A 27259-nucleotide genomic window follows, 5' to 3' on the forward strand; every position below is an offset into this window, starting at 1 on the left:
ATTCACATGTAACCCTCTGCTGCAGAACTATATTTGGGCTTCAGACATTTTTGAGATGGTGAGAAACTACTGTCTTTGTAGAAATGAGTGCCATCACCAAGGCTTTCTGTTTTTAATCATGCTGCTTTTAGATGTTGGCAGCAATATCTTAAGCTTTGTTTGTCCCAGGGGGTTTGCCTTTCTTTGGAGCTTTGGTAAACGTTTTCCAGGGGAAAAAGAAAGTGATTGGGCAGAGGTCAGGTTTATTGGCATGGAACATGAATTACAAACAAAATTAAACTTTTTTTCTTTTCTTTTCATGGACACAAAAAAAGTAAACTCTAGAATCCATGATTTGTGTTCAGTTTTACCATTAACGGTGACTTCTGATGATGATGATGATTCGTCACGTCGTATGACAGTGATCTGAGCCACCCTTCTGGGCTCTTCAAATGTCCAGTTGCTCACTCACCACACCAGTTCAACAAAGCCAGACTTGAAAGCAGAGCTTCATAGGTCACTTACCCACAATAACTGTGACATAATCAATAAGTCAGCATCAAGGTCAGAGAGAGTGGGTCATGGTCATTCTCTAATTGTCCAAATTCCCACTCTGCATGCTAACCTTTTGCCTGATGCTAGGCATGCATGCCAGAGTCCATTCTCCTCTCTCTAATGTCCTGACCTTTTTGTCTTGTTGGAGGACCTCAGAGCGGTCAGAGGGGTATAGCTGGTGTGTCCCGACAGAGAAAATACATGCGGGCAGGGATTGTGTAATGGCCGTGACATTTCGGAGTGGGCTGTGACCTGCTCTGCTCCTTCATTGCTTTGAAGGATCAGTCAGACGTTCGCTCAGACGGACCCGAGAGGTCGGCGCCACTCGTGGGCTGAATTGATGTCTTGATGCAGCATCAGCAGTTCCAGCAGAGAGGCTCGTCACAGGCTCATTCTATGCGATGTGAGGCGACAAAGACGTCATTATCGATGCCACGCGGTACCTAATGTGTCACATTTGCAAAGCAAGAAATAAGCAGATTTCACCGCACATAAAGAATACAGGAAGCATGTTTTTTGTTATTTTATCCCTGTTGTCACATATGATGAAAATTGTCCTGCTGATGTGGAGGCCTAATTGTACAGTTTTTAGGTTACAGGAATATAAGAAAGATGACGACGAAGTTAGGGATATTTGTTGAGAAATGCATTAATATCTTATCCGTGTACTGGAAGAAAAACACACAATGAAGTTATTTTTACTGTAGTTTGAAGGTGCACAAAGTCTCAAGGTGCAGCTTTAAAGTATATTTTAATCTTACACGTGTTCACACTTTGTCAGTTAGTCCCTATATGTTTTGAAGCCACACAGGTGTTTTGAGTCAGTCTGGCTGATTGGCCTTCTTCTCAATACTGTGGACGTCTACAGACTAATTGAGTGACATCTTCATGAGTCTCCTGTTAGCTTTGTTGCACCCGTTGGGTGGGATAAATGACACTTTTACCATTCTTGTTGGTAGATGAGGATTTATGACCGAACGAATTCTTGTCAAAGCCTGAGCAGAGGTCTCAGCCGGCAGAGTAACTGATAACACTTGTGCGGGTGCACAGAGGACACATTCGGCAAACAGTACCTTCACTATCATGACAGGAGTTATTGTCTGTTGTGTGGATAAAAGCAGATGTGCATTCAATTGGCCCCTCACCAGAGATCTCAGATGAACCTGAAGTCCAATCCAAGGCCGGGCCGGGCCATGGGAAACTTGACGTCAAAGAAGTTCACCCTCCAACATAAGTAACCTTTTTTTCTTTTCGCTGGTCCGGCCTGCTTTTTCATATTTCATTGGTATTTCCGGATGGCTCCCACATTTGCAAAATAAAGGCCATCAGAGTAATCATTATAATGTTGGAACAATAATAACTGGGGGAACTGAATGAAAGCTTGGAGAGGCTTGTTGACCTTTCAGAGCTAAACTGGTCCTGGCTTCTGTCTGTGCACTGCTGAGCCCATTGTGTTCCCAGACCTTATCATTGTGCTGCAGTTTCCTCTCCCTGCTGCGTGCGCGCACACGTGCATGTGAGCGTATGAGTTGATGCGCGTGTGAGGGCCCTGTCCTTGTGTATAAATGTGTGTGTGCTTGTGTTTTAGTGTACTGGGCCGGTGTACAACAAAGTACAGAGGCTTGAAGAGTGATGCATGCTGTTTCACACCTACTGGATCCCCCCCCCCCCCCCCTCTCACACACACACACATGCTCAGGGCTGCTGATTTCAGTATTTGAATCCAAAGTTTACTACACTCTTGAAATCACCAGTTGAGCCTATGTGTGACGTTATTTAATGTTAAAAACAGATGCAACAGTATGACATGTAGCAGCATGGCATGTGCCTTTTTAAATACATTTATTAATGACCTACATAATGCAGTAATTTAGAAAACAAATACTGGAAATTTGAATTATATGTACTACTTAAGTAGTACTAATAATTTAGGTCGTATTTGTGTTGTCAACCCACACTTCCTGTTATCAACAAAAAAAAACACAAAACAACAAAGTACTAGAATTAAAACACATTCAACAAATTGTTTTAGTAACGCATATGAATGATATCATCATTGAATGAATAGATATGATCTCGCATATATGTCAACTCTAACATAAGTGCACAGAAAAGCACCCAGATCCAACAGTAATATAATAATAACTTTCTTCCTTCGACATCACTTCTCAATCAATGCTTTCGCTAAATCCTCCCAGAAAAAAACTAGACTGAACAGCGAGGCTCATTCATAAAAGTTAATAGTTGATGAAAGCTGCAGTTATCAAAGTATTAGTACAACTCAGGAATGAGTGACAGACTCTGCTCTCACCAGTTAAGACCCTAACGTTAAGAAAGAACCACTGCCTCCACCTGTCCCCCCCTGGTCCTCGTCCCCCCTCTTCCCTGAACTTCTCCCCCGTTCTGGTGTGGGAGCGAGACGTCCTATGATGTCACGGTCAGCTCTGTTCTCCCTGACAATACACCCACACCTCCGGGGCTTCCCCTGCCCCGGCAACAGGGGGAGCTGTTGTGTCCTGCTGGTATGTGTGCTATGACTCATCGCCTCCTTTCTCCCACGCAGTCGTTCTCACACACACACACACACACACACACACACACACACACACACACACACACACACACACACACACACACACACACACATAAACAGCCGTACACAGCTGCTGTCAGCCGGAGCTCCATAGTGATATACACAAACACACGGTGCATCATTGGGTATACAGTGCAGCGCATGGACAAAAGGGACAGGGGCTTCATGTAGGATGTGGGGGCGGACCGATGAAGATGTTGCCCTGGGCAACTGATATCCCAACACAGCTCTGACCCCGGTAACGCCCGTGGCTCATTGAATCAATGGTAGTATTGATACACATGGAGAGAGTGAGACAACAGATGAGAGAAATGAGAGAAGGACAGTGAGTGTGTGTGTGATTAGTTGATATGCATTGCTGAGGTTACTTGTCTTTATGTACTTTCATCGTTTTTACCTATACTGATACTCAGAGCGCTGTATGATGCAGGTATATTGATGTGTGTGTGTGTGTGTGTGTTTGCAATGTCCCACATACCCCTGTATGTATTCTCTAACCTTGTGAGGACGTGTGTGTTATTAGTGTCTGTAGCACTAATATGTGCCAGAGTGGTGCATTTATTAACTCAGGGATTCAAATGCATCTAATATAGGATTATAAGATAGAGTTATATCCATTAAAGAAAATACTATAACAATATTTGATTTTTACAACAGCTATTGAGAGAAACTGTGAAGCTGTAAACACAACATTGGTACAATATCAGTGTGTTACGTTGTTGATAGTATTAATAACAGTTACACGTCTAGCAAACACTGAGAACAATTTATTTAGAGTTGTGTTTCTGGCCATCCAACAAATTGAAATCCAATATTTAATTTTCTTTGAGGTCTGTTTTGGTCTCCACCAACTCCAGATGGAAATAACTTGCTCTTTAGGTGCTAAATGCTCCACTATGTTCATCAATTAGTCGCTCTTTGCTAAAACAGCTGCCTGCTGCTGGAAAGATAGCTAATGAAAAAGATGAAACTAAACTAAAACAGGGAAGTTGTTGACTATAACACAATCCCCCCCCCCTCCAAAAATAGCTGAAAGGCGCTAAAATATTCCTAGTGCTGTGGGAAACAGTTGGATGCTGATTCTCTGTTTGTTCATCACTACACGAAACCCTATCACCTCATAGTAATTTGATCAATTGGTAAATATTCGTTAGCGCAGCTTTAATTACATTACAACTGACAGTGGTGCAAGTACCTCATATAACTATGCTTTTAAATCAGGCATGTAACACACACAATCTGCTGTTAAGGAGGAATTAAACTGTAAATGATACAAAGTCAAAACTATAGAATTAAAAATAAGCTGTTGCACACATAGTCAGTATTTTGCGCAAAGGAGTGGTTCATTTTCTACAAAGTCACATTACATAACTGGCCAGCATGGGCATATTCACAATAATACACATACGCTCTTCAAATCACCTGAAGCACATAGGACAACACTTGCAACAACAAGCCATTTTTTAAAAGTGCTGTCTGTTAATGCAGCGGCACGTCGTCCATACATCCTGACATCGGTTAAACGATAAAGCCGTTCCACACAGTAGGATGCTGACAGGATCTATAGCTGATCTGCTGATGTTGGGGCCGATAAGGGAGTATCTACCACAAACCACCTCTGGCCATCAAAGCCATCCCACTATTGTTCCCCCACGCACAGGAAGCAAGGTTTGTTGTGTTATTGTTGGATGAGGGACAAAGAGGGAGGGAGCTGCAATAAGGCTGTGTGTGTGTGTGTGTGTGTTTTGCCTACTACAGTATGTGTGATTTATGTCTCTGTTTCAATATGTGACCAGTGTGTCACACGTGTGTGGTGTATATTGATCAGTGTGTTGTGTTGCAGTAAGGGGAAGCGGTATGCTGTACCTGAGTCAGAGCGGAAGAGGAGCCTTAAGCGGCACCTCTGCTCAGCGGAACATGGAGCCGTGCAGGAAAACACCTGGGAGCTGAGGGAGAACAAACAAACCCAGGGAAGGGAAGAGGAAGAAGAGGGAGAGGAGAGGCAGGATGAGGAGGGGAATTAAACACAGAGGAGAGAGAGAGAGAGAGAGAGAGAGAGAGAGAGAGTAGCTGCCGTTGAAGCCATGTGGAGTCCAGGAAGAGAGAGTTCCGGTTTATACGTCAGTGTGGCATCATTGAGATTGAGCTGCTGTAGAAGAAGTTGGTTTGTGAGGGACCAGAGCTGTTTTAAAATGAGAGAACAGTATATATTTTATGTCTGAAAACTCTGGCAGCTGACATCATGAGACCCAACGCAGCCCCTCATTCTTTGGTGCTTGCTGTCATTTCCCTTTTCCCCCAATTCATTTTAGCTGAACGTCACAATTCCCCTGAGTTGATTGGAGGAATATTCAGATCACCTGCTGAGCAGAGTGTGATTAGTGGCTTCTAACTAAGTATTGAGAGCAGCTTGGTGCATTTCACCTCTTGGCCAAAGACGCCCTTTCTTTAGGGTTTAAGAGAGGTGGAGAATTTAACACTAAGGGCATTCTGGTCCTTCCATGACTTCATTCAGACCTCACAGAAGATGCAGCCAGAAACTCTGCTCTTCTTTGATGTTGTTTATTTTAGTGAGGCTGATTTTGGGCATTATGAAACTTTGCTGGAGTGAATAATAAATAATACCTTTCCACCTATTTACCTGCATCTGGGCAGGCCATAGTGCTATTCGTTCAAGAGTTTGTGCTTGTGGTAAACTAACTGCCCCCCCCCGGCTTTATTTTTTCGTCTTCCAAAGAAGTAAATTACAGAAAGAGTTTCAGAATCATTGCTTTATGCTAAGCTAAGCTAACCGGCTGCCGGCTGTCGCCTTATATTTACGGACAAATATGAGAGTGGTATCAATCTTCGACACTAACTCGCGACAACAAAGCAAACAAGCGTATTTGTTGCACTTTTGCTCTGTAATGTAAGTATATCGCACAGGAAGTCAAGGTACTGAATATAGCATACAGTACAGACAAGAAAGAGAGCCAACTAGCATGACATTATCTGGACTAAATTTAGTCATCATAACCAGCTGTCCACAGCCACTGTTTCAGAAAGTAGAGGACCTCAGCATGCAGTGTCTTTAAGGTGGTGGTATGCTCAAAAAGAAAATGAGTTCCCACGACATATTTGTAAGCAGAAGTTTTTATAGCTGAGAGACGGGTGGGAATCAGTGATGGTTGGAAATATGGGGATACTGGCTCACATTTGATCCTGGAACACATTCATATGTTGCACTCAAACAGTGACTGAAGTAGCTGGTTAAGGAATGAAAACAGATAACTTGAGAGAGAAGCATACTGACGCCTTTGAGAATACAGGTTTGTTGCAGGACACAAACAATACAAGATTTAAAAAAAACAGTAATAGTGATACAAAATATATTTTTGTATCACTTTATTTATGTAGAAAAAACCCAAATCAGACTTACTGACACAAAGTAACACAGAGACACACCATAGACTGGCCCTGCCTAAGAAACAAGGCACACAGAGGCTCTGCTCAGTTGTCCAGACATCACATCCTTGACACAGTTCCCTGGCTGCCATGCAGCTGAACCGGGCCACTCCAAAGTTCCTTCCCACTCCGTCTCTGCAGATGGCATTGTTTGCAGACACAATTTTCATTGTATCTGGAGTAGGAGGGGACGGAGATCACTGCTGCAGTAGACGCCAAGCGCTTGTGTACTCAACGACCCTCGCTGGCATTCAAGAGTTAGTTGCAGCCCCCCCCTGTGCTCCCCTTCTCCACCCCTCCCGCCACTGACTTCTGGGAGGTAAAGCCTGGATTTCCCCGTTTCCACTCTCCCTAGCTCTTTAACAACTAAGGCCTCGCTCTCACCCTCTCATTTAGCACCACTCCTCTCATTTCCTCTCCTCCCCTGTTAAATCATTATGTCCTTTTATTCAAAAGCTGCCCCCCCCCTCCTGCTCTGTGCCTACCTGCTCTGAACCTGTCCTCCTGGCTTGATATATAGGATACTTCTAGCAGCAAATTTCTCATTGAACCAATTCTATCTGACCAAAATCTCATTACTATCCTTTGAAAATATCCCCAGCTTTCGTTTTAAAGTTGTGGTATCAGACAAATAAATGTATGCCCGTGTGAGAGTATATCATCCTCACTCTCTTTATCTTTGCTTACCCAGAATACCTGTTTTTCTACCTCCAGTCACCGAGACAGAAAGTGGCAACATTGCTCGCTATTTTCCTTCTCCCCTCGCCAAATCCATTGGATAAGTAATTACCTTCATAATTTAATAAGCAGGTACAGCAGAGATATTTAAGGCATTTTCGGATGCAGTTTGGTGCACCACTCCTGTGCTGTTTGGACCTGTCTGATTGTTTGCTTTGATTACAGGGTCCTCGGCTCAACCAAAGTATGAAAACGTGCTGCTGAGTATGTGTGAGCTACCGTAGAAGGACAGAGACTTTGCAGCGTGTGTGGACTGCAGTGATGGCTAGGTGTGCGTGTGCATCCAGTTTAAATGCGTGTGCACATGCACGTCTGTGCAGCACATTATGCATGTGGCTGTGAATGCAGGTGTGCACACGCTCACCGTATAAAAGCCGTCAAAGAATCTATGCGGAGGACTTGACATCTGTGTAATTTACGGTGCTCTAAGGATTTTCAACTTTCGGTGAAGCAGCTGCATGGCAAAGCAACAAAGAGCAGTGCTGCCAAATTACAAAGGTGTCAAGCGTGGGCGTGTCACATTAATTACCTGCCGCCTCCTTTTTTAATTTCATGTCTTTTTCAGTGGATCTTTGGACTCTTTATTTTCCATTTAAGAGACTTAACACAGATGCATATGGCCCACTAAGGTTCTTATTGGTTAATAGTTACTAAGGACCGTATTTTCCGCACTATAAAGCGCACCGGATTATAAGGCGCACCTTCAATGAATGGCCTATTTTAGAACTGTTTTTATATATAGGGCGCACCGGATTATAAGGCGCATAGAATAGAAGCTACTATGAACATATAGCCTTCATTCGAATAGTGACTGTAGAGACGCTTCTACTTGCTGCTCTCTGTTCAACAACACACTGTTCGAGTTTGTCCTCTAACTGTGGCCATCTCGCTTTGTTCCCTCGGAAACTCTTTTTAGTCTTCTTTACTTGGCACAGGTCATCTTCTTGCTTCCTCCACTTCCGTACCATTGATTCATTAATGTTGAATTCTCTCGCTGCTGCTCTATTCCCATGTTCGGCTGCGTAGCTGACAGCCTTGAGTTTGAACTCAGCGTCGTAAGCGTGTCTCTTGAAAGGTGCCATTTTGGGGTCTTTATACACACAAGTGGTGTTGGACTAGGAGTAAGCACAGTACCGGTGTTTACCGCGGTGCGGCTTTGTAGTTTACCAGTCGTACTGAAACATTTTGACAGAGCGCCGTGTACAACCAGTATGGATCAACCAATTAACCAATTGATCCATATATAAGGCGCTCCGGATTACAAGGCGCACTGTCGTTTTTTTTGAGAAAATTAAAGGCTTTTAAGTGCGCCTTATAGTGCGAAAAATACGGTAGGTTTGTAGACTGTTAAAGCAGGTACTTAAATGGAGAAAAAGAAAGTTACCCCTCTGACCAACAATACGTTTTTATGCCTCTAAAAAAGGTAATAGCAGTGTCAGTATGTCTACTGTGTAACGATAGAATTATGTCTACTGATAAAATTAAGGCAAATTCAATACACGAAGATCAAACTTCACGTTTTTTTCGGCCTAAAAAAAATATAAAGCAAGCAATACAAGTGAAGGACCATATGACAGCAGACATTTCAGACAGCCATGCAGATGTGATAACAATAGATACAAAAACAGCAACAACAGCACAATTTAACACATTTAATCCAATAAACAGTGTCCGGCAAGTTATTTAATAAATGTGATCAATTACTCACTAAAGACCTTCCTTTTCACTCAAGCATTTTCTGAAATGAACACACCGTATTTTTTACAGTAAGCTTGTTTGTACCTGAGCATGTTTATATATTTTTACGTGTCTTTATATATGGATGGATATCTCTGTTAACGTGCACATTTTTTCGCATTTCTGCTGTTTTTATGTGAAGCACTCTGAACGGCTTCTGTATTATATGGTGCGATACAAATTCTAATTGAATTTCATCTTCCCCGAATAAGTGATTACTTTACTAATTATTCAGTGAGCTGCTCTAGTCGTTACTTTACTTTCGTTACTGCATTGAAGGTGACTTTAAACAAAACCTCTACACCCACACGTCACATAATCTGTATTCAACACATGCCAAAGCACTTCTTCACTCCTATTGCAACCTATACACTTTTTTTTGGTCAATTTCCTTTATCAAAATAGACACTTCAAATTTGCTGGCATTTCCACATCCACTTCCCATTTTTGTTTTGGCCCCAGGGGTCAGGTTATGACAGCTAGATCAACAATTTCAAATTTGTCATTTCATGAAGTCAGAGAACAATGTCATGTCCTCTGTTCCAGGATGTGTAACCTACAAACAGCACGGCTGAGGCCCACAGGTTTAGAAAAGCTATCATGTCACCAAAGGGTTGACGTTAGGAATCCTCAATCAGAGGAAGGAAAGAGTCTATAGTCTATAAGTCTTTATGAAATGTAAAAAGCTCAGGATCAATATAGGACAGGATCAATCAATAAACATACACACAGCACACTGTGCCGCTCTCTGAGAGGAATACCAGATGACGGACCATGACACACTCCGCACAACGTCATCAGGAAGCAGCCTTGTAAACAGGAATGACTGGGAGGAGGCTCAGCAACTTAGCAGAAAAAAGCCCCGGAGAGAAATGAAGTTCATGGAGGCATTTTTAGATTGACCGTTACAAATACACCTGTAACCCTGTCTCCCTCTCCTCCCTCTCTTATTCTGTTTCCCTATCTATTTTTGTTACGAGGTGAATCCCAGCCGCCTTTTTGTCTGTCTGACATGTCATCCCCCTTTACTCCCTCACACGCTTGACTGTCCCACATTGGCCTTTCCACTCACTTTGCTCTCAAGGTTGTTGTGAAGCCAGTGAATAGCTATGTAATACAGAATACACCATATTTATGTTTTTCCCCCAAAAATCCAGCAACTGAATAATACCATCCACACACAAGTACACACTCAATTTGTAGTGGTCAATGTATTTCAGGTATATTTATGTATATATACATTTTTTTCTTCTTTTTTTCTGGTTTACCAGCCTTCTGTTGCTTCTCATGGGGTGCAAACATGAAGTCAGTCGGACCGTGTGAGTAGGCTACAAGCAGCACTTGTGGATATGTTAAGTGAACCGGATATTTAGCTTGTGTGCTCGGCCCTTCAGAGGTCTTGGGCCCTTTTGGTTAAACCGGTCCAGCAGAGCTTTAGCAGCATTATGTTTAACGTGGTCACCATCTTTGTTTAGCAAGTTTGTATGTTTACATTTTGCCATTTAGGACTTAACACCACATTGTTCAAGTTGCTTTGAGCTGATGAGCTAGATGAAAAGTTGTGGGATCGCCCAAGTTTTTGTCTGTATGAAATTTAGAGGTTCAATTCAATAGTTGTTGAGATATTTCAGTCTGGACCGAAGTGGTGGAGACACTAGCTTGGCTAAAAACAAAGATGATGAATATGTAAATAAGTGGATGAAGCTTATCATAAAATCTATCTAATTTGATTTGAGAGACACTTTGATGCGTTTTGCAAACATCCTTTCGCTTGTTAGGTTTGCGCTGATACGTGCATTTTTAATCTATTACTGCAATGGGGCCTTTGGAATAGAGGGACTAGCCAATAAGTGGGCTCAGTGCTGATAGATGTGGCTTATGATTGACAACTACAGTATGTTTGAGAATAAAGGATCAGACTCATGAATGGCAGAGGATAGGTCAGACAGAGGTAAATCATTAGGAACCTGTGCATGCCGTTTATTTCTGACACAGATATTATTATTATTATAATGGTAGGCCTACATGGAATTCATTAGAGTAGTTTCTGTACAGTAGAAAGCAGGGAAGTCCCCTGTGAACCAGGACAGGGAGGGGAGGCTGGCAGAGGAATGCTGTTGTATACAGCCTCTTGGAGCTGAACAAAACCAGGCATTCCTCATGGAGGTGTTTATGCTCTGCAGCCTGGTGTGGTCCATCCTCACTGTTATCTGTTAGTGTCAGCAGTATGCTCATCCAACAGAAATAAAACCTAATTTAGAAGAGAGTTGACGACATACTCCCAATTTTGGCAAAGCTTGAAGAAAGCATAAAGAATTAGTCGGTTACATTGAGAAAAGTTGAATCAGAATCCTCGCCCATAAACCTGCCATTGGAGAAATACATCAGAAATGTATATATATTTTTAAAAAATCTCCCCAAGCCATTTTTTTGCTTTGCAGCCTTTAGACTTATGTAACACGCATTACAGGACAAGCTTTGGCTATTTTCTTTGATCAATCCAGCCAGAAAAACATGTCCTGACAAATGCTATTTCGGCTCAGTTTTCATTACAAAGTCAGTGTTGCATATGCTTGTGTACGAATGAGTTACTGAAGGTTAGGCATCCCGTTTAAAACACTTAAAACATGATGGTACAGTTATGTGGGGTCAATGCATGAAGAGTACAGACTGTTAGAGGATGCAGCCTGATCGAGTCCATATCAGCTGGGAGACTTACACGGCTGTAAATCAGCCTCGGTTGCAACAGCAGGGCTACAAACATCCGAGGGACTGCTGTTAGCGCTCGTCCAGAAGCACTCTGAGACAAACCGACTAATCTGTGTGTTCTGCCCTCAGACATGCACCCCAATATATATTTTTTCACATAGATTTGCTGTGTGTTTTTGTCTTTCCTCAGCGTGTCTGTCTTTCTTTTCTCCACGCCGTCCTCTCTCTCCGTCCTCGTCTCAGCAGAGTGCATTCCAACAATTCCTCACTGTCAGTCCCTCTCATTCAGACCCATTCGTTAGATGCTGGTGACAGATCCCTGCTGAGACACGAAGGCCTTCAGCTGCTTTAACTCTGGCAAACTGATCAACGGTCGATCACTATAAAAGTCCCTCATCTAAGACGGATTATTACTCGGATCTGACTGTTCAGAGAGTATGTTTTTTTTTTTATGTGTGCCTATGCTGTTGCTGAATGTGAATAAATCAGCCACGGGTCTTTCTTGCACCTGAATCTACCCCTGTTTCGTCTTTTGATCTGATTCAGTCACATTCCTCCCCCTGGGATTGCGGAAACCTGAGAGTCGGGGTGAGCGGTCATACTCGAGGCTCTAGGGGCCAGCTAATGACTTCCCATAAGTCCATTTGGTCTACATGATCCTCTGTTATCTCTGGGACACACGCGCCGGAGAGAGTCTATCCCCGCGACTAATCGAGGGTCAATTGTCTCCCCTCTCAACTCTGATGCGTGTGACAGCAGCCAGAAGTGCACCCCTGCACCCACATGTTGCACAAAAACCCATGGCGCTTTTGTGCAACACGAATACAGTACATTCATGTTTTTCCTCCAGAGAAGCCGACCGTGGGGGAGAGCGCCCAACTATGCGATTACTGCGTCAAATAAACCGCTGAAGCTTCTGAGCCAACGACGGAAAAAACGCATGAAATCAAATGGCATCTTTGTTCAACAGGAGATTAGTTCAGGGTGCTGTGACCCTCTCCGGATCTTCTGAAAAGCTCTTAAATATTTCAGCGAGTACTGTCATTTCTCACTCAATTGTTAGGCATAGAGAGCCCTCTGTCCTCCTGAAATTGGTTGTCAGCTCGGGACAGTGAGCGCACACGCGCGTGTGTGTGTGCGTGCGTGTGAGCCAACATTTGAGGGAGTGTAATGTGTTCCACACAACAGTGCTTTCACATGTGTGAATGCTTTTCATGTGCAATTTCAATGAGTCTGTGCGTATTTGGTGTGTGCATTTGGGTGCATGTGTGTGCACATACAAGAGTGTATTTGCATGCATGCATAATAATGTTACTTTCCTAAGATACATGTGTTCACACACACTACTGGTGCATGTACAGTATTTCTATGAATGTTTCTTTTTAAGTTGTCGCCTCTGTCGAACATGATGGATGGCCTTCTCTCTTTGCGGTTGTGGTGAGATGTTACAGTCGCAGGTGTGAGCGTGTGTGTGTGTGTGAGTGTGTGCCTATGAGACGAATGACGCTACTGGTTGGAAAATCCCTACCTCTAGTCAAGAACCTGCTCCTCCTCCACTTCCTCCTCGTCCTCCTCTTCCTCCTCGTATCGCCTTCGAAACCCAACCACACCACACACTCATGTGGTGGCATAATATAATATACGTTTTGAGGCGTACAGGGTCGTAAAACTGGCAACACTGATAGCATCGGTAAGAGGAAGAACATTAACAAAACTCCTTAGTTGTAGCTGTCTTTTTCAGAAGTTAAACTCAGCCCCTGGTATACATTATAATATCAGGCCCATATTTCACTCACCAAGATCATGTCTACAGACTTCCATTAGTAAAAAAAAAAGTAGATTAGTAAAAGAGAGTAAATGTTTTAAAAAGTATTTTGAGTTTCAAAAATTGGAAATATCGGTACTTTAGACTGAGAGCGAAAGGCAAAATAAGCTATATTTTACATCTACAAAAAGATTTGTTGTACAATTTGACCGTTTCACTTCACATCACCAGCGTTTCCTCAGCGCTGCATTACACCGGCATCCTAAATCACAATTGCTACCCCATACTGCCAGCGGCCTTGGCCAAATGTGCAAATATGAAACGGAGTGTAAATATAGCTCCATAGCTCATGCTGTTTCCTCCATCCACTCTTGTTAGAAAAACAATGGCATCCTATTATTCACCGGGCCATGATTGAACTGGAAGAAAAGACTTTTCACTGACCGTTGGGACATTGTTCGTAGCTACAGCACAGTGGTGTCTGAGGATCCGTCTCGAATGCCTTCAGTCAGAAACCATGTATGAATTTATTGAGCAGTTTTGTTCTCTACTGCGCTTCACCTTTTCAAATGTTTGTGTCTGATGATAAAAAACGTTCTTGCTCTTTACCCCCCCCCCTGTCCCGTATCATTTCAGGTCCACGAGGTTGGCAGGCTGATAAACTATTTTTGGGGCCTGGGTCGGCTGAGTTTAAACGTGCAGTGTCACCGTCGGGCATTGTTTAAAAATGTTCCCTAAACACGGGTGACCGTCAAAGGTCAGGACTCTGAGAATAACCCCTGTGATATTTAGAAACACCTTTTGTTTCCCGATAGCCCGGCTCGCCGTGATGCTGAGGTAACAAGAGGAGTCAGTTGGCATGGCAACTATCCCCGTGACCTCTCCAGCAATAGTAGCTGCATAAAGGTCCGTTATGCAATAGGCTGAATTTAGGGTCATGGGTTATTCATAAGTGAGGACTCTGCTTTAAGCACATTTTGTATAAAGTCATTCACGAGTTAAAACAGTGGCTCATACATCTTTAACTTTGAAGTGAAAAGTCACATAAACACTAAAGGGTCGACATGGCAAAGTGTCTCACTGTTCATAAATGAGAAAATTGGACATGGAAGATTGTTTCTAGACAGTTATTTGAAGTTAACCTTTACCCATTGTTGTTTTTAATCATTTGTCAATGTGTCATCTGTTATAAACTCTAGAATAAATTGTAACATGGGGTTTGTGCACTCATAAACTGGGGAGGAAGTGTTTAGATCCTCTACTTCAGCATGAGTAACAATAGTAGCACAATGGGGAAAGTACTCCTTTAAAAGTGCTGCACTCAAAATCTTACTGAAGTAAAACTACATAAATGTGCTTAAGATAGTATAAATAAAGTAGCTGGTCTGCAGACACATGACTGAGTGTTAAATTATCACATATTATTGGATTACTAATACAGATTAATTAACATGTAACAATTTTAGTTTGTCAAATTGGTGTTGTGGCTAGATTGAAATGTACGTAGCTATAGTGGAGTACATAAAGTAACATTAAGTGGAACATATTCAAGTTCACTACCTCAAACTATATCTATTGTACCTCATACAATGGCTGAAAAGACCACTGCAGTATTACTTTAGGACCACTGCTCAAACGCTCTGACAGTTGATATTTTTACACCCTCAGAGTTAATAATACTAACATTTCAAACCAGATCATGTGGCAGAAACAGAATTCAGATCAACAGACGAACCCGGTCCGTTGGATCTGCATAACTGATTCACGACAGAGGAAACGTTGCTCAGAGGGGCTGCTGCGAGGCGGACGTTTGTGGACTGATGTCGCTTCTTTGTGCGCAGATTATCACCCATTCTTCAGGCAGGGGGCGGGAGAGAGACTCTTGGAAATGTGCTCTTCCCCTCACCACCACCACCACTGCGTAATCAGGCAGGTCCAGGGCTGACGGGCACCGAGCCACACGGGGCTTTGCTTAGTGATAAGACTTCTTGGAAGAAGAGGACCGCAAACCAGCGAGCTGACCTGCGACGTTATTTCAGACTTTTAGCGTGTGAGTTTTTTTTTTTTAACACGTCACGGTTAAAGAGACCCTTGACAAGAGAAGTCAATTGGATATATTGTATTTTACAGAAAGCTGGACATTTGTGGAGTAATTTAAACTTTCCTCACTTTCTGAGTGTCCTGGATAGTTTTGTTTGTGACTCGGAAATGTCATGAGGTCTTTTGGTAACCTCTTGCGCTTTTAGCCTTAAAACGCGCACTTGTGCGCAAGGTGGACTAAAAAAGAGAAGACTGGACATCACGTTGAAGACAAAGCGCCTGAATTAAAACGTGGAGGTTTATCATTCATCCAGCCCATTGGAGATCCCTTTTTTTTAAAGGTGCGTGCCGCTGACCGAGCACGAGCGCTTTCTTCTCCCTCCTCCTCGGATACCTCTACCGGAGAAACAAACAGTGGAGACAGACCGTCTACGCGCGCGCAGTTCCGCAGTGCGAGCCGCTGTCCCCCCGCGCGCAGTGCTGAGGAGAGAGGGACTCTCGCGCTTCCATAAATGCCCGGTCCGTCGAAGAGGCTCGAGGCTGGGCAGCAAGATGAGCTCGTGGGTACAGCTGCTGCTCGCGTTGCTGGCGGCGTGTCTGCGGTTTGGCGTAGCCGAGGTGAGTCTGCAGCTTTTCACAGTTTGACGGACTTTTGGAGATGCTATTAGTGTTCAAGTTCTATCATACTATACCAATTATTATTATAACGTGAAGCACCATGTGAGTTTTATTGGAAATTGTTACACGAGCCATTAAAGCATGCTGGCAAATAACGACCTATATGGCCTACTGTTAAAACCCCTTAACTTATGTGAGAGTGTTGCAACTATTCACAAGAATTATTTCAAAATTGACTGTATATGCTTGTTGATTTACATTTTATGTCATATAATTCTAATGTTGGCTATTTTATTATCCTTTGGAGCTACATTTGAGTAAAATATGTCAAGCAGTGTTTTTCCTCATAAACACAAGACACAGACCAACATTACAACCAAATCCAGGAGTTTCTTTTTTTAAACTTTGGAGTTAGTGCACCTGCTCCAGTCTGGTCTTATAATAAAATACAGGCTTTCCCTTATTGCTTCTTTCGAGGGGTAAATAATTGTTATTCCTCCCATTATGGCTCTATGAATGGATGCCCAGGGCCCACTCACGCAGAGGTCGTCCTCCTGTGGGTGAGGAGCCTCGTTAGCCACGAGAAGGCTCTTTTACAGCTGGATGCCCCACATGGTGAAGGGATGCATTCATGGCTGCTGTTCCAGATGTTGAGTCCATAAATTAGTCAGTGAACAGCATCACACTGTGACACGCTGCTGTAGAGGCCAGATGTTAATTAGACAACCAGGAGTGAACACGGTTGCAGTGACACATTTCTTCTCTCTCTCTGACTTTCACACCCACAGTGGAATATATTTGGAGGCAAAATGAAGTGTTGAGGTGTGAAATATTTTTCATGTATAAACACATCGAAACAAATGCAGAACCCCATCACATTTTCAGCTGACAATTATACTCAGTGTTGTTTTCCACTGCCAGTAATTTACTTCTGCACTGCTGCTCAGTTCTAATAAAAATCTGCTGTGTAGTATTTTCTTCAAGAAGGAACAGGCAATAGTGACATAAGGATAAATGGGCAACGTCTGACCGTCTGCTGAGGTCAAGCAGGAAGACAAAACTTAAGCGAGGGTCCTGTCGAGGTCAAGTGAGGCTTAACTGACATTATGGTAGTTCAAAAAAGCATCTTTGCCCAAATGAATAGCTATAGACGAAGGTTGAGATGCACATTGAATCAGATATAATATGTATTTCTACCTCCGTTCTGATTCCATCTGTGTTTGCGACCCAGGAAATTCATCTCGACCAGTGAAACACCAGTGTCAGCCACTTGTAAAACTAAATGGGGTCAAAACACACACAGTTAACAAGTCAGTCATGGGAAGTGGATATTTAAACAAGTCAAACAAGAGGGCCCAACTGAGTTTGCCTTTTTTTCAATCCAGACAGAAGGAGGGGTTTGGTTTTGGATATTGCACCCAGGGCTGAGTAACTTCTGAACGATTAGCTTTCAATGAAAGTAAAAACAATATAAAAGAAGGGAAAATACAAGCAGGTCTTCCTGCAGAATGTGAACTGGCGTGCTTAAGTGCTTTCATTCCTCCTTTCATTCACTTAACCTAAACAATTTGGTGTTTGCATGTAATCTACCATCACCCTGACTACTTCGCATACAGTAAAGGTAGATTAACGGTGAAACACAACTATGATGGATGACTTTAAATTCCTGTCATCAACCCGTCTTTTCATTTTATGGCCTGTGAAGGCACCACATGTAAAAGAGAAGTCAAATGTGACAGGACAAGTGTTTTAGAGGGAGAAAGTTACAACGGCTTTGAGGTATACAGCCTGGAATTCCCCGTGTCTAATTTTAAAGTTATGGTATGGCAGCTGTGAAATGATGGAGTCTGTATGCAAAGTTCAATCACATAAAAAAGAGCATCATCGTGAGAGTCTTGAGAGTGAGTGATAGTTTAAAAGTGTGCCTATGTATGAAGTGCATATTCATTCAACTGTGGACCACCAGAGAGGAATCCAGACATTTACTCTTAGCTAACACAAAATCGTCATTATCTTTAATTGCATCCGGCGCCTTTTCAACTCAGATTTAAATGCTGACAAAGGAATTAATTAAAGTCACGTTTATACACACATTCCAGTATTGTGCACGTGCAGGCGCCGTTTCAGTGACGACATGTGAAACCTCACACGTGCCGCCGCTGCGCCGGCAGCAATCTCGACCCCCTAATTATGTAGGATTAGACGTTCCCTCTCCTCCCCTGGCCACTGCAGCTGCTGCCTGTACCTGGCATCCCTCAATGTGTCCAAGAGACCTTCAGGGGATGGGAGCTTGATTTCAGGCGATGCGTTGCCGGGTTATGTCAAAAATTAGTTTTCTGAACCATGTCAAATTGCAAAACGTATACAGGACAACCGGAATTCTCATGACAATAAAAGAGGAACATTATGGTTCTTTATGGTTATCAAGCTCTTGAAAGGGCAATAAACAAACAGGAATGACTTAACCTTATACGATCTAAGAAATAAACAAACATCTTAAATATCTTGAGTGTTTTTTATCGCATATCGTCACATTCTTAGTTTCTAAGAAGTGGTACTGCTGAACGTCTTCTGTGTTAGATTGACAGTAGGCCAACACTTGTCTGACAGCTGTCTCCTTCATAATGAATAGAGTTCTGGTGTTGCTCACTGATATCATCCCTTCATACTCATACTCATACTGAACTACAGGTCATATGAAATTCCCCTACAAGCAGCGTTTTTATTATCTTGCTATATTGAACGTATCATAATCCTCATCCCATAGTTGCACGTTGGAACATTATCGTCTGTGGATTTTCAATCTGTTTACATCTGTTCTGTTTATCGGAACCAAAGTGTTTATTTAGTATTTCCTGCTCAGACACAAATCGTCATGACAGCAGGCACCACTGTTAACAAAGGCACACATCCTATAATTAACATCACACACAATTAGCCAAGCAGGCGGGTTCGCTACGTTTGGCAAAGGGAAGAAATCATCATCATTATGGCTCCTTAGGGGCATCGACGGCTCTGCAGCAGAGATGTAAGTGTAATACAGCAGGCATTTCCCCCCCCCGCTGTATGATTTAACTGTGAAAAGCCAACCAACAATGGGGGACAGTCAATGGCGTATAGTACGGACAGGATGGGAATACATGTCCATGCATGGATGGCTGCTTCCTTTAGCTAAGACCTGCGTCCCCATAGGGATTCATTATACTCTCCAGAACCTGAATGGCAGTGCGCACACAGTTTACTGGACTGGACTTGCACTATAACATCAAACTGTATTTTAACCACGTTTTGCTCCCTTGAGATCATCTTCACTAGTGCTTCCATCTCACCGTGTGATGACGAAGCAAATGAAGCACGTCCGCAGCATTTAAACCAATGTGAGGAAGTGTCCCGACCCATGTCTGATCCTTGTCCACGTTAACCCGTCTTTTATTCATCTATTATCCCTCTTTTTTTCAGATGCACCTCCCTTCTCTCCTCCTCTCCATATCACTCCTTCCCCCATTTCCTGACTCCTTCCTGGCTCCTTTGACCCCTAAATGTTAGCAGATGAGAAGACACAACGCCAATAGTCATTCACCCTGCTCTTAGTGACCATTGTGTGTCTGCTTTGGTTAATACCCCCTCACCCTCTCAGCTCTCTTGCCCAGTAATGACCGGGGGGGGGGGGGGGGTTAAACCCACAGTCAGTCCATAGAATCACAATGTAGAGCTGTTGCTTGGTTTCTGGTGTGGTGGTATGGAAATATGTAATCAAATGCATGATGCTTACGTATAAGGCTAGTGTTATCTTATCCTTTTGTTATTATCATCAAAGAAAAACTAAACCAGAAATGAATTCCTGTGGAGCAGAAACCTGATATTTTTTATATCCTTCATGCTATAAAACCCTATTGTCTTCCAAAAACTATTAACAACACATTAAAGAGACATCCGCTGCACAGAGTTTTCTATAAAAAGAACAAGTCAGCGAGGACGATGTTTAAAGGCCCAATCGGTCATTTTGGACATTTAAGATTTGAAGAGTAAAAGAAAAAGCATTTGTTTGTTTCTCTCAAACAGTCAGAATTCACTGATGTTAACAAACCCCACTGCCCCAGAGAGCATTAAAAACTAAATCTATATTAGTCTTTGTATTTAAAGACCTGCCAATTTGAGACCTATTGTGCCTCAGTCAAGCAGATACACACACACACTGAAACACTTTGTGAAGTGGATTGTTGCAGACGTGCTGCAGTGTTACTCCATTTCCTCAGAGAGAATTGTTTGGGAAACTCTGTAATGTCTAATGCAGGATGAATACAGGGTGGGAAAGTAGCTATTCTTATAGTCACGCTGGAAAGAATGTCCAAATGTTTTCGTGTCTTTTCCCATAGTCATGTTCTAAAACAGTCCAGAGTATCTTGTTTTTATGTTCTCTTATGTGAATTTGTAAATACTTGTGTGTTTCAGGGGGAGCCTCTGCCTGCAGCCCTGGTGGAGCTGGTTAGAAACAGCCCCATCTCCTCCATAGAGGACCTTCAGCTGCTGCTGCTCACTGACTCCGTAGGTAAAGACCAGCGCATTCCGATATCACTGTTGATAATACGCTCAAACCAGACTCAGATTTTGGGGCTGTTATTATGGATCCTAACACTGTTACATTCTGTTCACATCTTATTTTAACCTTAATAACACTGGTGGGATTCTTCATTTTCTGTATTGTACAAATAAAATGTTGGGCAACATTGTTTAGAATGCAAAGACACTAAGGCAGAAAGTATCAGATATGTAGGCAACAATTTCATGAGAAACACATGCAGTGCATAGTGAGTTATCATTATGTATTATTACATAAGATGATATGTTTCTGTATGAGTGCAATAGAGCGTTGCGCAGCCTTTGTGCTTACGAGTATCCTTTCAAAATAAAGTGCAAAATGCTTTGAAATCAAGCAAAGGCGACACTCTAGATATACAACACATGAATAGTGATGATGAATGATGCACAGACAACAAAAATCAAAATACTCACTTATGTAACGATGTTTTCTCATAAATGCAGACGTTGTCATTTGTAGCTTGCGATGATAAAAACTTAATCAAGAGTTCACTAAATAATACATGCTATGCAGTGATTAACTGAAAACTAACAAGACATCATAATAAGGGGCTACATTTCTACCCTGATTGTGATAAGTAAACATCACGATTGATAAAACCAACTCGGACAAACAAATGGAGTTATAACAAGGAGCAGAGAGGATACATGATCTTAGCAACACAGATGGAAGTAAACAGTAAGAATTATAACAACAATGGCAACAATGACTTAGGTCTAAGTCTCTCTCTCTCTCTCGCTCTCTCTCTCTGTGCATGTGCATGATCTACAGCACACACACATTAGCTACCCCCACACCCTCTTTGTCTCCCCCTCCCCTGTCCACATGCAAAGACTGTTTCCTCTCTGTACATGCAGAGGGCGCTAGAGGGCCTTAGAATAAAACATACACCACATGGCGAAAACGGACCATTCATAAATCAGTTGCCGTGTTTACGTAAGTCAAATGCTGTGTTTGTTTATTGTTCTGTCTCAGATGAGGAGGACGAGACTTCTGCAGCCAATGGAGTTCATAGACTACCAAGGAGCCTCGGTGAGCTAACCCCCCCCGCTCCTTCCTTTCTATTCCCCCACAGTGTCATTTGAAAAACTGGTTTCTGGTTGTGATCAAGGTGTCAATTTTTTGTACATCACATAAGATGGAGACATCACTGCTATTGCTCTTCTTCGGCTCTCAAAAATGATCATGGTACGGCTGACACTTTGTGAGGATACATCTGTGTGTATTCATATCTATTAATGGGTTAATAGAAGGTTGTAGTGCTGACATGGAGGATTCCTGATTTTCCTCATGAATGTAAAAGTACTCCATCCTCATTAGTGGAGGGCTGCGGGTGTTTTCAGTCCGCCTTCCTGTGAGTTGATTAATGTGACAAGTATGGCTTTAGTGACACGGTAAAATTCCTCGCATTAACCTTTTTTTTTTCCACTATCATAATAAAGCAGATGTCTGAATTACTCGACCCCAATTTACAACAGTCTGGGTGACTTTGTTAGATTCCCTCTAGCACGAGGAGATACTAATGGCCTTACATTAATCATCGTGTAAACTATGCCAAATATCTTCTTTATGTGGCCTTCTATGTTCAAACTGAACAGTCTCGTTGAACAGTGAACCTTTGTGGAATGAAATTCCCTCATGTTTCTCCGTAACTGACCAACACAATGCAATATTAACAATAAGTCTGATTAGAAGAAGCTGTGACATATCTACTCATTTGAAATGCATGAGTTTCATTTTCACCTGCTTGTATTCTGTTCAACAACAGCTAGAAACCAGTCATCCCATAAATACACATGCAAACAAGCTAGGTGAGTCACTACGGACGAATGAGTCCGCACAAAGGGATTGAAAGTAATTAGGCTGCTCATATTTGCCACAAGCTCAGCTCCTAGCAACTTGGGAGGGTTTAGATTTCTGGAGCAAATCATAAGGAGTCCCATGTGCATGTAGATGTTTTACTTATTGGTTCAACACACTCACATACAGGGAGGGGGTTTGCTAAAGTCAGTGGTTAGTTGTCTTAATAGTCAAATAGAATGATAATTTTAACAATAGCGAATAATAATGCTAACACAAGTTCAAACAGTCATACTCACACTCATGGATGGATTACTGAACAGGCCTACGGGGCAGAGGCCCAGGGGCCAAGGGGTCAGGGGCCCCCTGAGTTTTGCCTGCAAAATGTCACAGAAAGAGACGCCAAATAACCACAAAGACACACAGAGCGACGACAAAGAGATGCAAGATGACCAAAAGACCGGCAAAACAACTATGAAGAGACGCATTAGTGACCACATAAAGACACAAAATGACCACATCGAGACGGAAAACGGCCACAAAGAGATGCAGAATTACCATAAAGAGAAGCAAAATGCGTTAAACAGATGCAAAAATAATTTTGTCTCTGTGCTCAGGAGTCCATTGTTTCTTAATCCCTCCATGCTCAAACTCAGTCCATATCTCGTCCCGCAGATCCCCAGCCGGCTCAGCAGGCTCTATGCAAAGTTCGTACAGAGGTGGTTGAGGTCACCAGGGCGATGTTAGACCGCAGCAATGCTAACTTCCTGTTATGGCCGCCATGCGTCGAGGTGCAGCGCTGCTCTGGTTGCTGCAACACCAATAGCCTGCAGTGCGTCCCTGTCGTCACGCACACCAGATACTTGCAGGTAAATAACCAGAAACGCACAGAAACATACAGCACACAAAAGTCTAAAACACACACACATGTAAGGCTGAACTATGTTTGTGTTGTACTCAGAATTATCCACTGTTGCCAACCTCTGCAGGTAACGAAGATCGAGTACATCAACAAAAGACCCACTTACGCTAAAGCTGTGGTGTCAGTTGTCGATCATGTGGAGTGCCGATGTCAGCCGGCTCCACGGCCTCCTGTGCCCAAGAAAAAATCATCGCGCAGACAGCACAACCACCAGCATCGAAACCACACACTCAGCCAAGGACACGGACAGGTAAATTATGAATGCTATTTTGCATTGCTAATCTGCTGCTGGGTGAATGCTTTAGAAGTAATATTTGTGGATATGTAAATGTAGATATCCAACACATGTCCAACACATACCAGAAGAGCTTAGTTTATATGGTTTGCATGGCTTTATTGTTGGTTAATGTAGTAATAATCCAAAGGGTTGATTTTAATGTATAGATTTGATTTATATTTTACCATTAGATAATAACTATATTGAAAAATCATAAAAATGTCTAGAACACATACTTTATATTTTCTATCTACTCTCTGTGTGACTGATACACTGAATGTGTAGGATTAATGAACTGAACTGAGATTTAGCTGAATTGTATATTGTTTTGTTTTATTGTGAAAGGTCAAGGTGCACTCCAAGGATGAACTCCATCAGTGGGATGATCTGAAGCAGAACCAGAGGGCCAACCTGGAGGACCTCCTGGAGCAGCACTGGAGCCCCAGAGGAGACACCTTCACTCAGCCCGAAGAAGGGTACAGCCTGGCTGGGAAAGACACATCTCGCACCGGAGAGGCTGTTCTTTTTGCTCCACATTGGGCGCATAATGCCACCAGGCTCCTTGGGACTAAAGACCAAACTGAAAATCTGGAGGATGTGGAGAAGAAAAATGGAAGGATCTCAGATGGCAACAAGACTGTTTCCTCAGTGGATAATGTTGGCGTGGAGGTAAAGAACGAGTTGGTAGAAGGTGGGGAGGGGTTGCTGCTCCTCAGCACTGAAGGGAAGGTTAACGAGGGAAACGGTAGCAGGGACGAAGGCACGCAAACACACAGTCCATTATGGCAAGACGACAAATCCAAACTTTCAAAGAGCCACACGAGTGGATCTTCTCACCCTGGTGATCAGAATCCTGAAGCCAAGTTCAGTCCTACTGAGGCGCCCAGTGAGAGAGTTGGGAGCAGGTTAAGAGCGACTAAAGAGCCAAATCCGGAGCCTCGAGAACAGGCGAAACGGAGAGACAATGACACTCCTGAGGAGGTGAGGATATTACAGATTGAGGAGGAAAAACTGGAGCAGGAGAGAAAAGAGCTTCTACTTCTCCACAAGAGGCTGGACCAAGAGAAGGAGATACTGAGACAGCAGCAGATGAAACGAGAAGAGGAGGAAAGGCAGAAAGAAAAGGAAAGGGATAGCCAACATCGCCTGCATGGTAAACATCATCATCATCTGCAAACAACAACACAGTATCCAGGTACGACACATTATTTAATACTTTGGGTTAATAGAAATAACACAAATAAGAATACCAGCATTTAGATACATGTCAGTAAATGATGTGCTAAAAGAAAACCAAGTGTTGTTTTCTCGGTTGTTCCATTGTACATTTTAAACTCAAGTATTTTCACAATAACAAGCAAGAAAAAAAGCAAAATATTTTTGGTAATATTAATAACATGTAAATCCTATTTTAACAGCGACAACATCTACGACTACCACACGGCAGCCATCGGCTCCAGCAGGCCCCAGACCCCCAGCCCGTCCAAGGAAAAGGATGAGGAAGAATCGCAAACGAATCAGCAAGGCAGCTATGAGAGCAATGCTAATGTAGAGCTAAAATAAAGCCAAGTGAGTTTACCGAATATTTAAATAATAAAGAAAAACATACTGAAATCATTTATGAACCATTTAAATTGCAATGACTGAGTGTAATATTTCTATTTTCTGATTATGAAGTTTAAAGTACGTCTTCCTATGTTTCCCCCCCAGGACACCAAGTGAACTTGGTGTATTTCGTGGATCCAGAGGTGAAGCAGAGTGACTCCCTTCATATAAGTACTTATTCACTCCGTAACACTACTAATGACTGTCTGGTGAACCTGTAACTACACCTGTGTGGAGTAAGACGAGGGTAAGAAGAAAATGGAATATAAATAAAAGGTGGACCTTGTCAAGAAAACTCGCTTGCCTCGACAACGACAGTTGCTGGTATGAACACTTACAAATTGTGTTCAAGCACAGAACCTGTGGGGGACTGAAACGGCATCGCTGTAGAACTGTGGACAATAGTGCAATTTCAAAACTCTTCTTGAAACCTTGTTTTGATATCAACAGAGAGAAACTGCACTTAGATAATGACAGAACCAAGTCTATATGGGGTTTAAATGACAAAGTCTGTGGCTGAAAGACTTTTTCGATTGCCACAATCAGATGGACGACAAAGGACATTTGATGGAAAAATGGACATGAAAATGGACATTACTCTTTTGTGTCATTGAAGATTCTGTTTTATTTTAATCAGATAATCTTAGAAACAATCATCTGCAACAACGAGTGATGTTGACTAAAATGAGCAGTCAGGGGCTCAGTGTTGGGAAGATAAGGCTGTGTAGATCTACCGTACCAAGGCCTGATATCTCCGTAAAACAGCAATGGTCTCTCATTAACCGTATTTAATTATATTTAACTCATTGCAAACACTGGAATTACACAGATGTGATAAGAGAACAAAAACATAAATTGTTGCATTTCAAAATCTCATCACAGGTGTGAAGAAAAAGGTGCTATCTGAATACGAGGTGATAGCGTTACACCTGTGACTTGACGTCGCGCTATGTTTCTTATTTATTTATCTCTGCCATTTTCTTTGGATTAACTTTTTTTATACAACATACTACAAACAAGATGTGGTTCGTGATGGCTGGGTGGTTCAAACAGAAATTTAAGACAGCAAGATTAAAAAAAGATCAAACACTTCTGTGTCCTCCCAGGATCATGCAGTGTTTAACTTCTATGTACAAAAAAAGTGTTTGTTTTGTATGACTAAGAGTGTGGTGTTGTGTGTGTAAGGGCTTGGGCCCACACCTACACCGCTGTCATGTATCTCAATACTCATGTAGAAGAACTAATCTGTTTGTCTCTGTCTCTTTCTCTCTTTGATAAAGACATGTCTCTCTTCCACTGAAACAATCATATTCCTTTAAACTCTGGGAGGAGGGGAAAGAAACCCTTACCTACACATGTTTCTTTACGTGCCCCCACTGTTTTATTAATCTACAACACATTGTTTTGTGGAAACATGCTGTTGATGCTATTTGTGTACAACATGCTGTTGATGCTATTTGTGTACAATAACCCATAATCGGCCAAACATCTTAAGTTATTGAAAACATGACCCACACGTTCTTTATGCCAATTTACAACTGTTACTGTTTTTGTCTGTTTTATTATGACAAAAAAAAACAAAATGTTTGCAATAATTAATGCTATTTTCATATGGGTATAAGAAGCTGATGTGCTTAAATCTACTTTGTTTTGTGTTTTTATTCCATTTTCACCAGTTTCTCTTCTATATCCACGAATTAGCTTCCAAATGTTTTGTCATGAAATGTATAACATGCTATTCAGAGGAACTCACTGGGCCATGAATATCAACACGTGATGAGCAACAGACAAATTAGAAAGAAGCTCATTCAGTTATTTTAAGAGTCCATAGTCATGCTAGCTGCTTTGCGAGGTTGTACTTATGCACAGCGATGCTT

At 42.4% G+C, this 27259-nt stretch overlaps 1 protein-coding gene and 1 long non-coding RNA gene across 4 annotated transcripts; one reads left to right on the top strand and one right to left on the bottom strand.

The window, feature by feature from the left end:
* Positions 1–225: 225 nt before the first annotated feature.
* On the bottom strand, positions 226–16151 carry LOC142943536 (uncharacterized). 2 transcript variants are annotated; one of them, XR_012952084.1, is made up of 2 exons: positions 15256–16151; positions 226–5309 (listed from the first exon to the last, which is right to left on the bottom strand). It is a non-coding gene; the product is annotated as an uncharacterized LOC142943536 (long non-coding RNA). The 2 variants fall into 2 exon arrangements; XR_012952083.1 differs by having other exon boundaries at positions 15205–16151.
* Positions 15506–27025, top strand: LOC142943521 (uncharacterized). 2 transcript variants are annotated; one of them, XM_076085083.1, is made up of 8 exons: positions 15506–16178; positions 20631–20727; positions 21754–21810; positions 23254–23447; positions 23568–23750; positions 24123–24972; positions 25196–25346; positions 25488–27025. In XM_076085083.1, exons 1-7 carry the CDS (start codon positions 16113–16115, stop codon positions 25327–25329), a joined length of 1581 nt encoding a protein of 526 aa, XP_075941198.1. In that variant the 5' UTR covers positions 15506–16112; the 3' UTR covers positions 25330–25346; positions 25488–27025. The 2 variants fall into 2 exon arrangements, with proteins under 2 accessions (XP_075941198.1, XP_075941204.1); XM_076085089.1 differs by lacking the exon at positions 15506–16178 and having other exon boundaries at positions 20631–20723.
* Positions 27026–27259: the final 234 nt, after the last annotated feature.

Source organism: Anarhichas minor, unplaced genomic scaffold, assembly GCF_050575085.1.
Source record: "Anarhichas minor isolate MPS153535 unplaced genomic scaffold, ASM5057508v1 ptg000007l, whole genome shotgun sequence".
In the NCBI taxonomy this organism is placed as follows: Eukaryota; Metazoa; Chordata; class Actinopteri; order Perciformes; family Anarhichadidae; genus Anarhichas; species Anarhichas minor.

Bases quoted from the DNA above. Each gene is read 5' to 3' on its own strand.
- LOC142943521 (XM_076085083.1), top strand. From the start codon at position 16,113: ATGAGCTCGTGGGTACAGCTGCTGCTCGCGTTGCTGGCGGCGTGTCTG. The intron at 23,751-24,122 runs GTAAATTATGAA...TTATTGTGAAAG, and splicing joins TCAGCCAAGGACACGGACAG to GTCAAGGTGCACTCCAAGGA. The intron at 24,973-25,195 runs GTACGACACATT...CTATTTTAACAG, and splicing joins AACAACAACACAGTATCCAG to CGACAACATCTACGACTACC.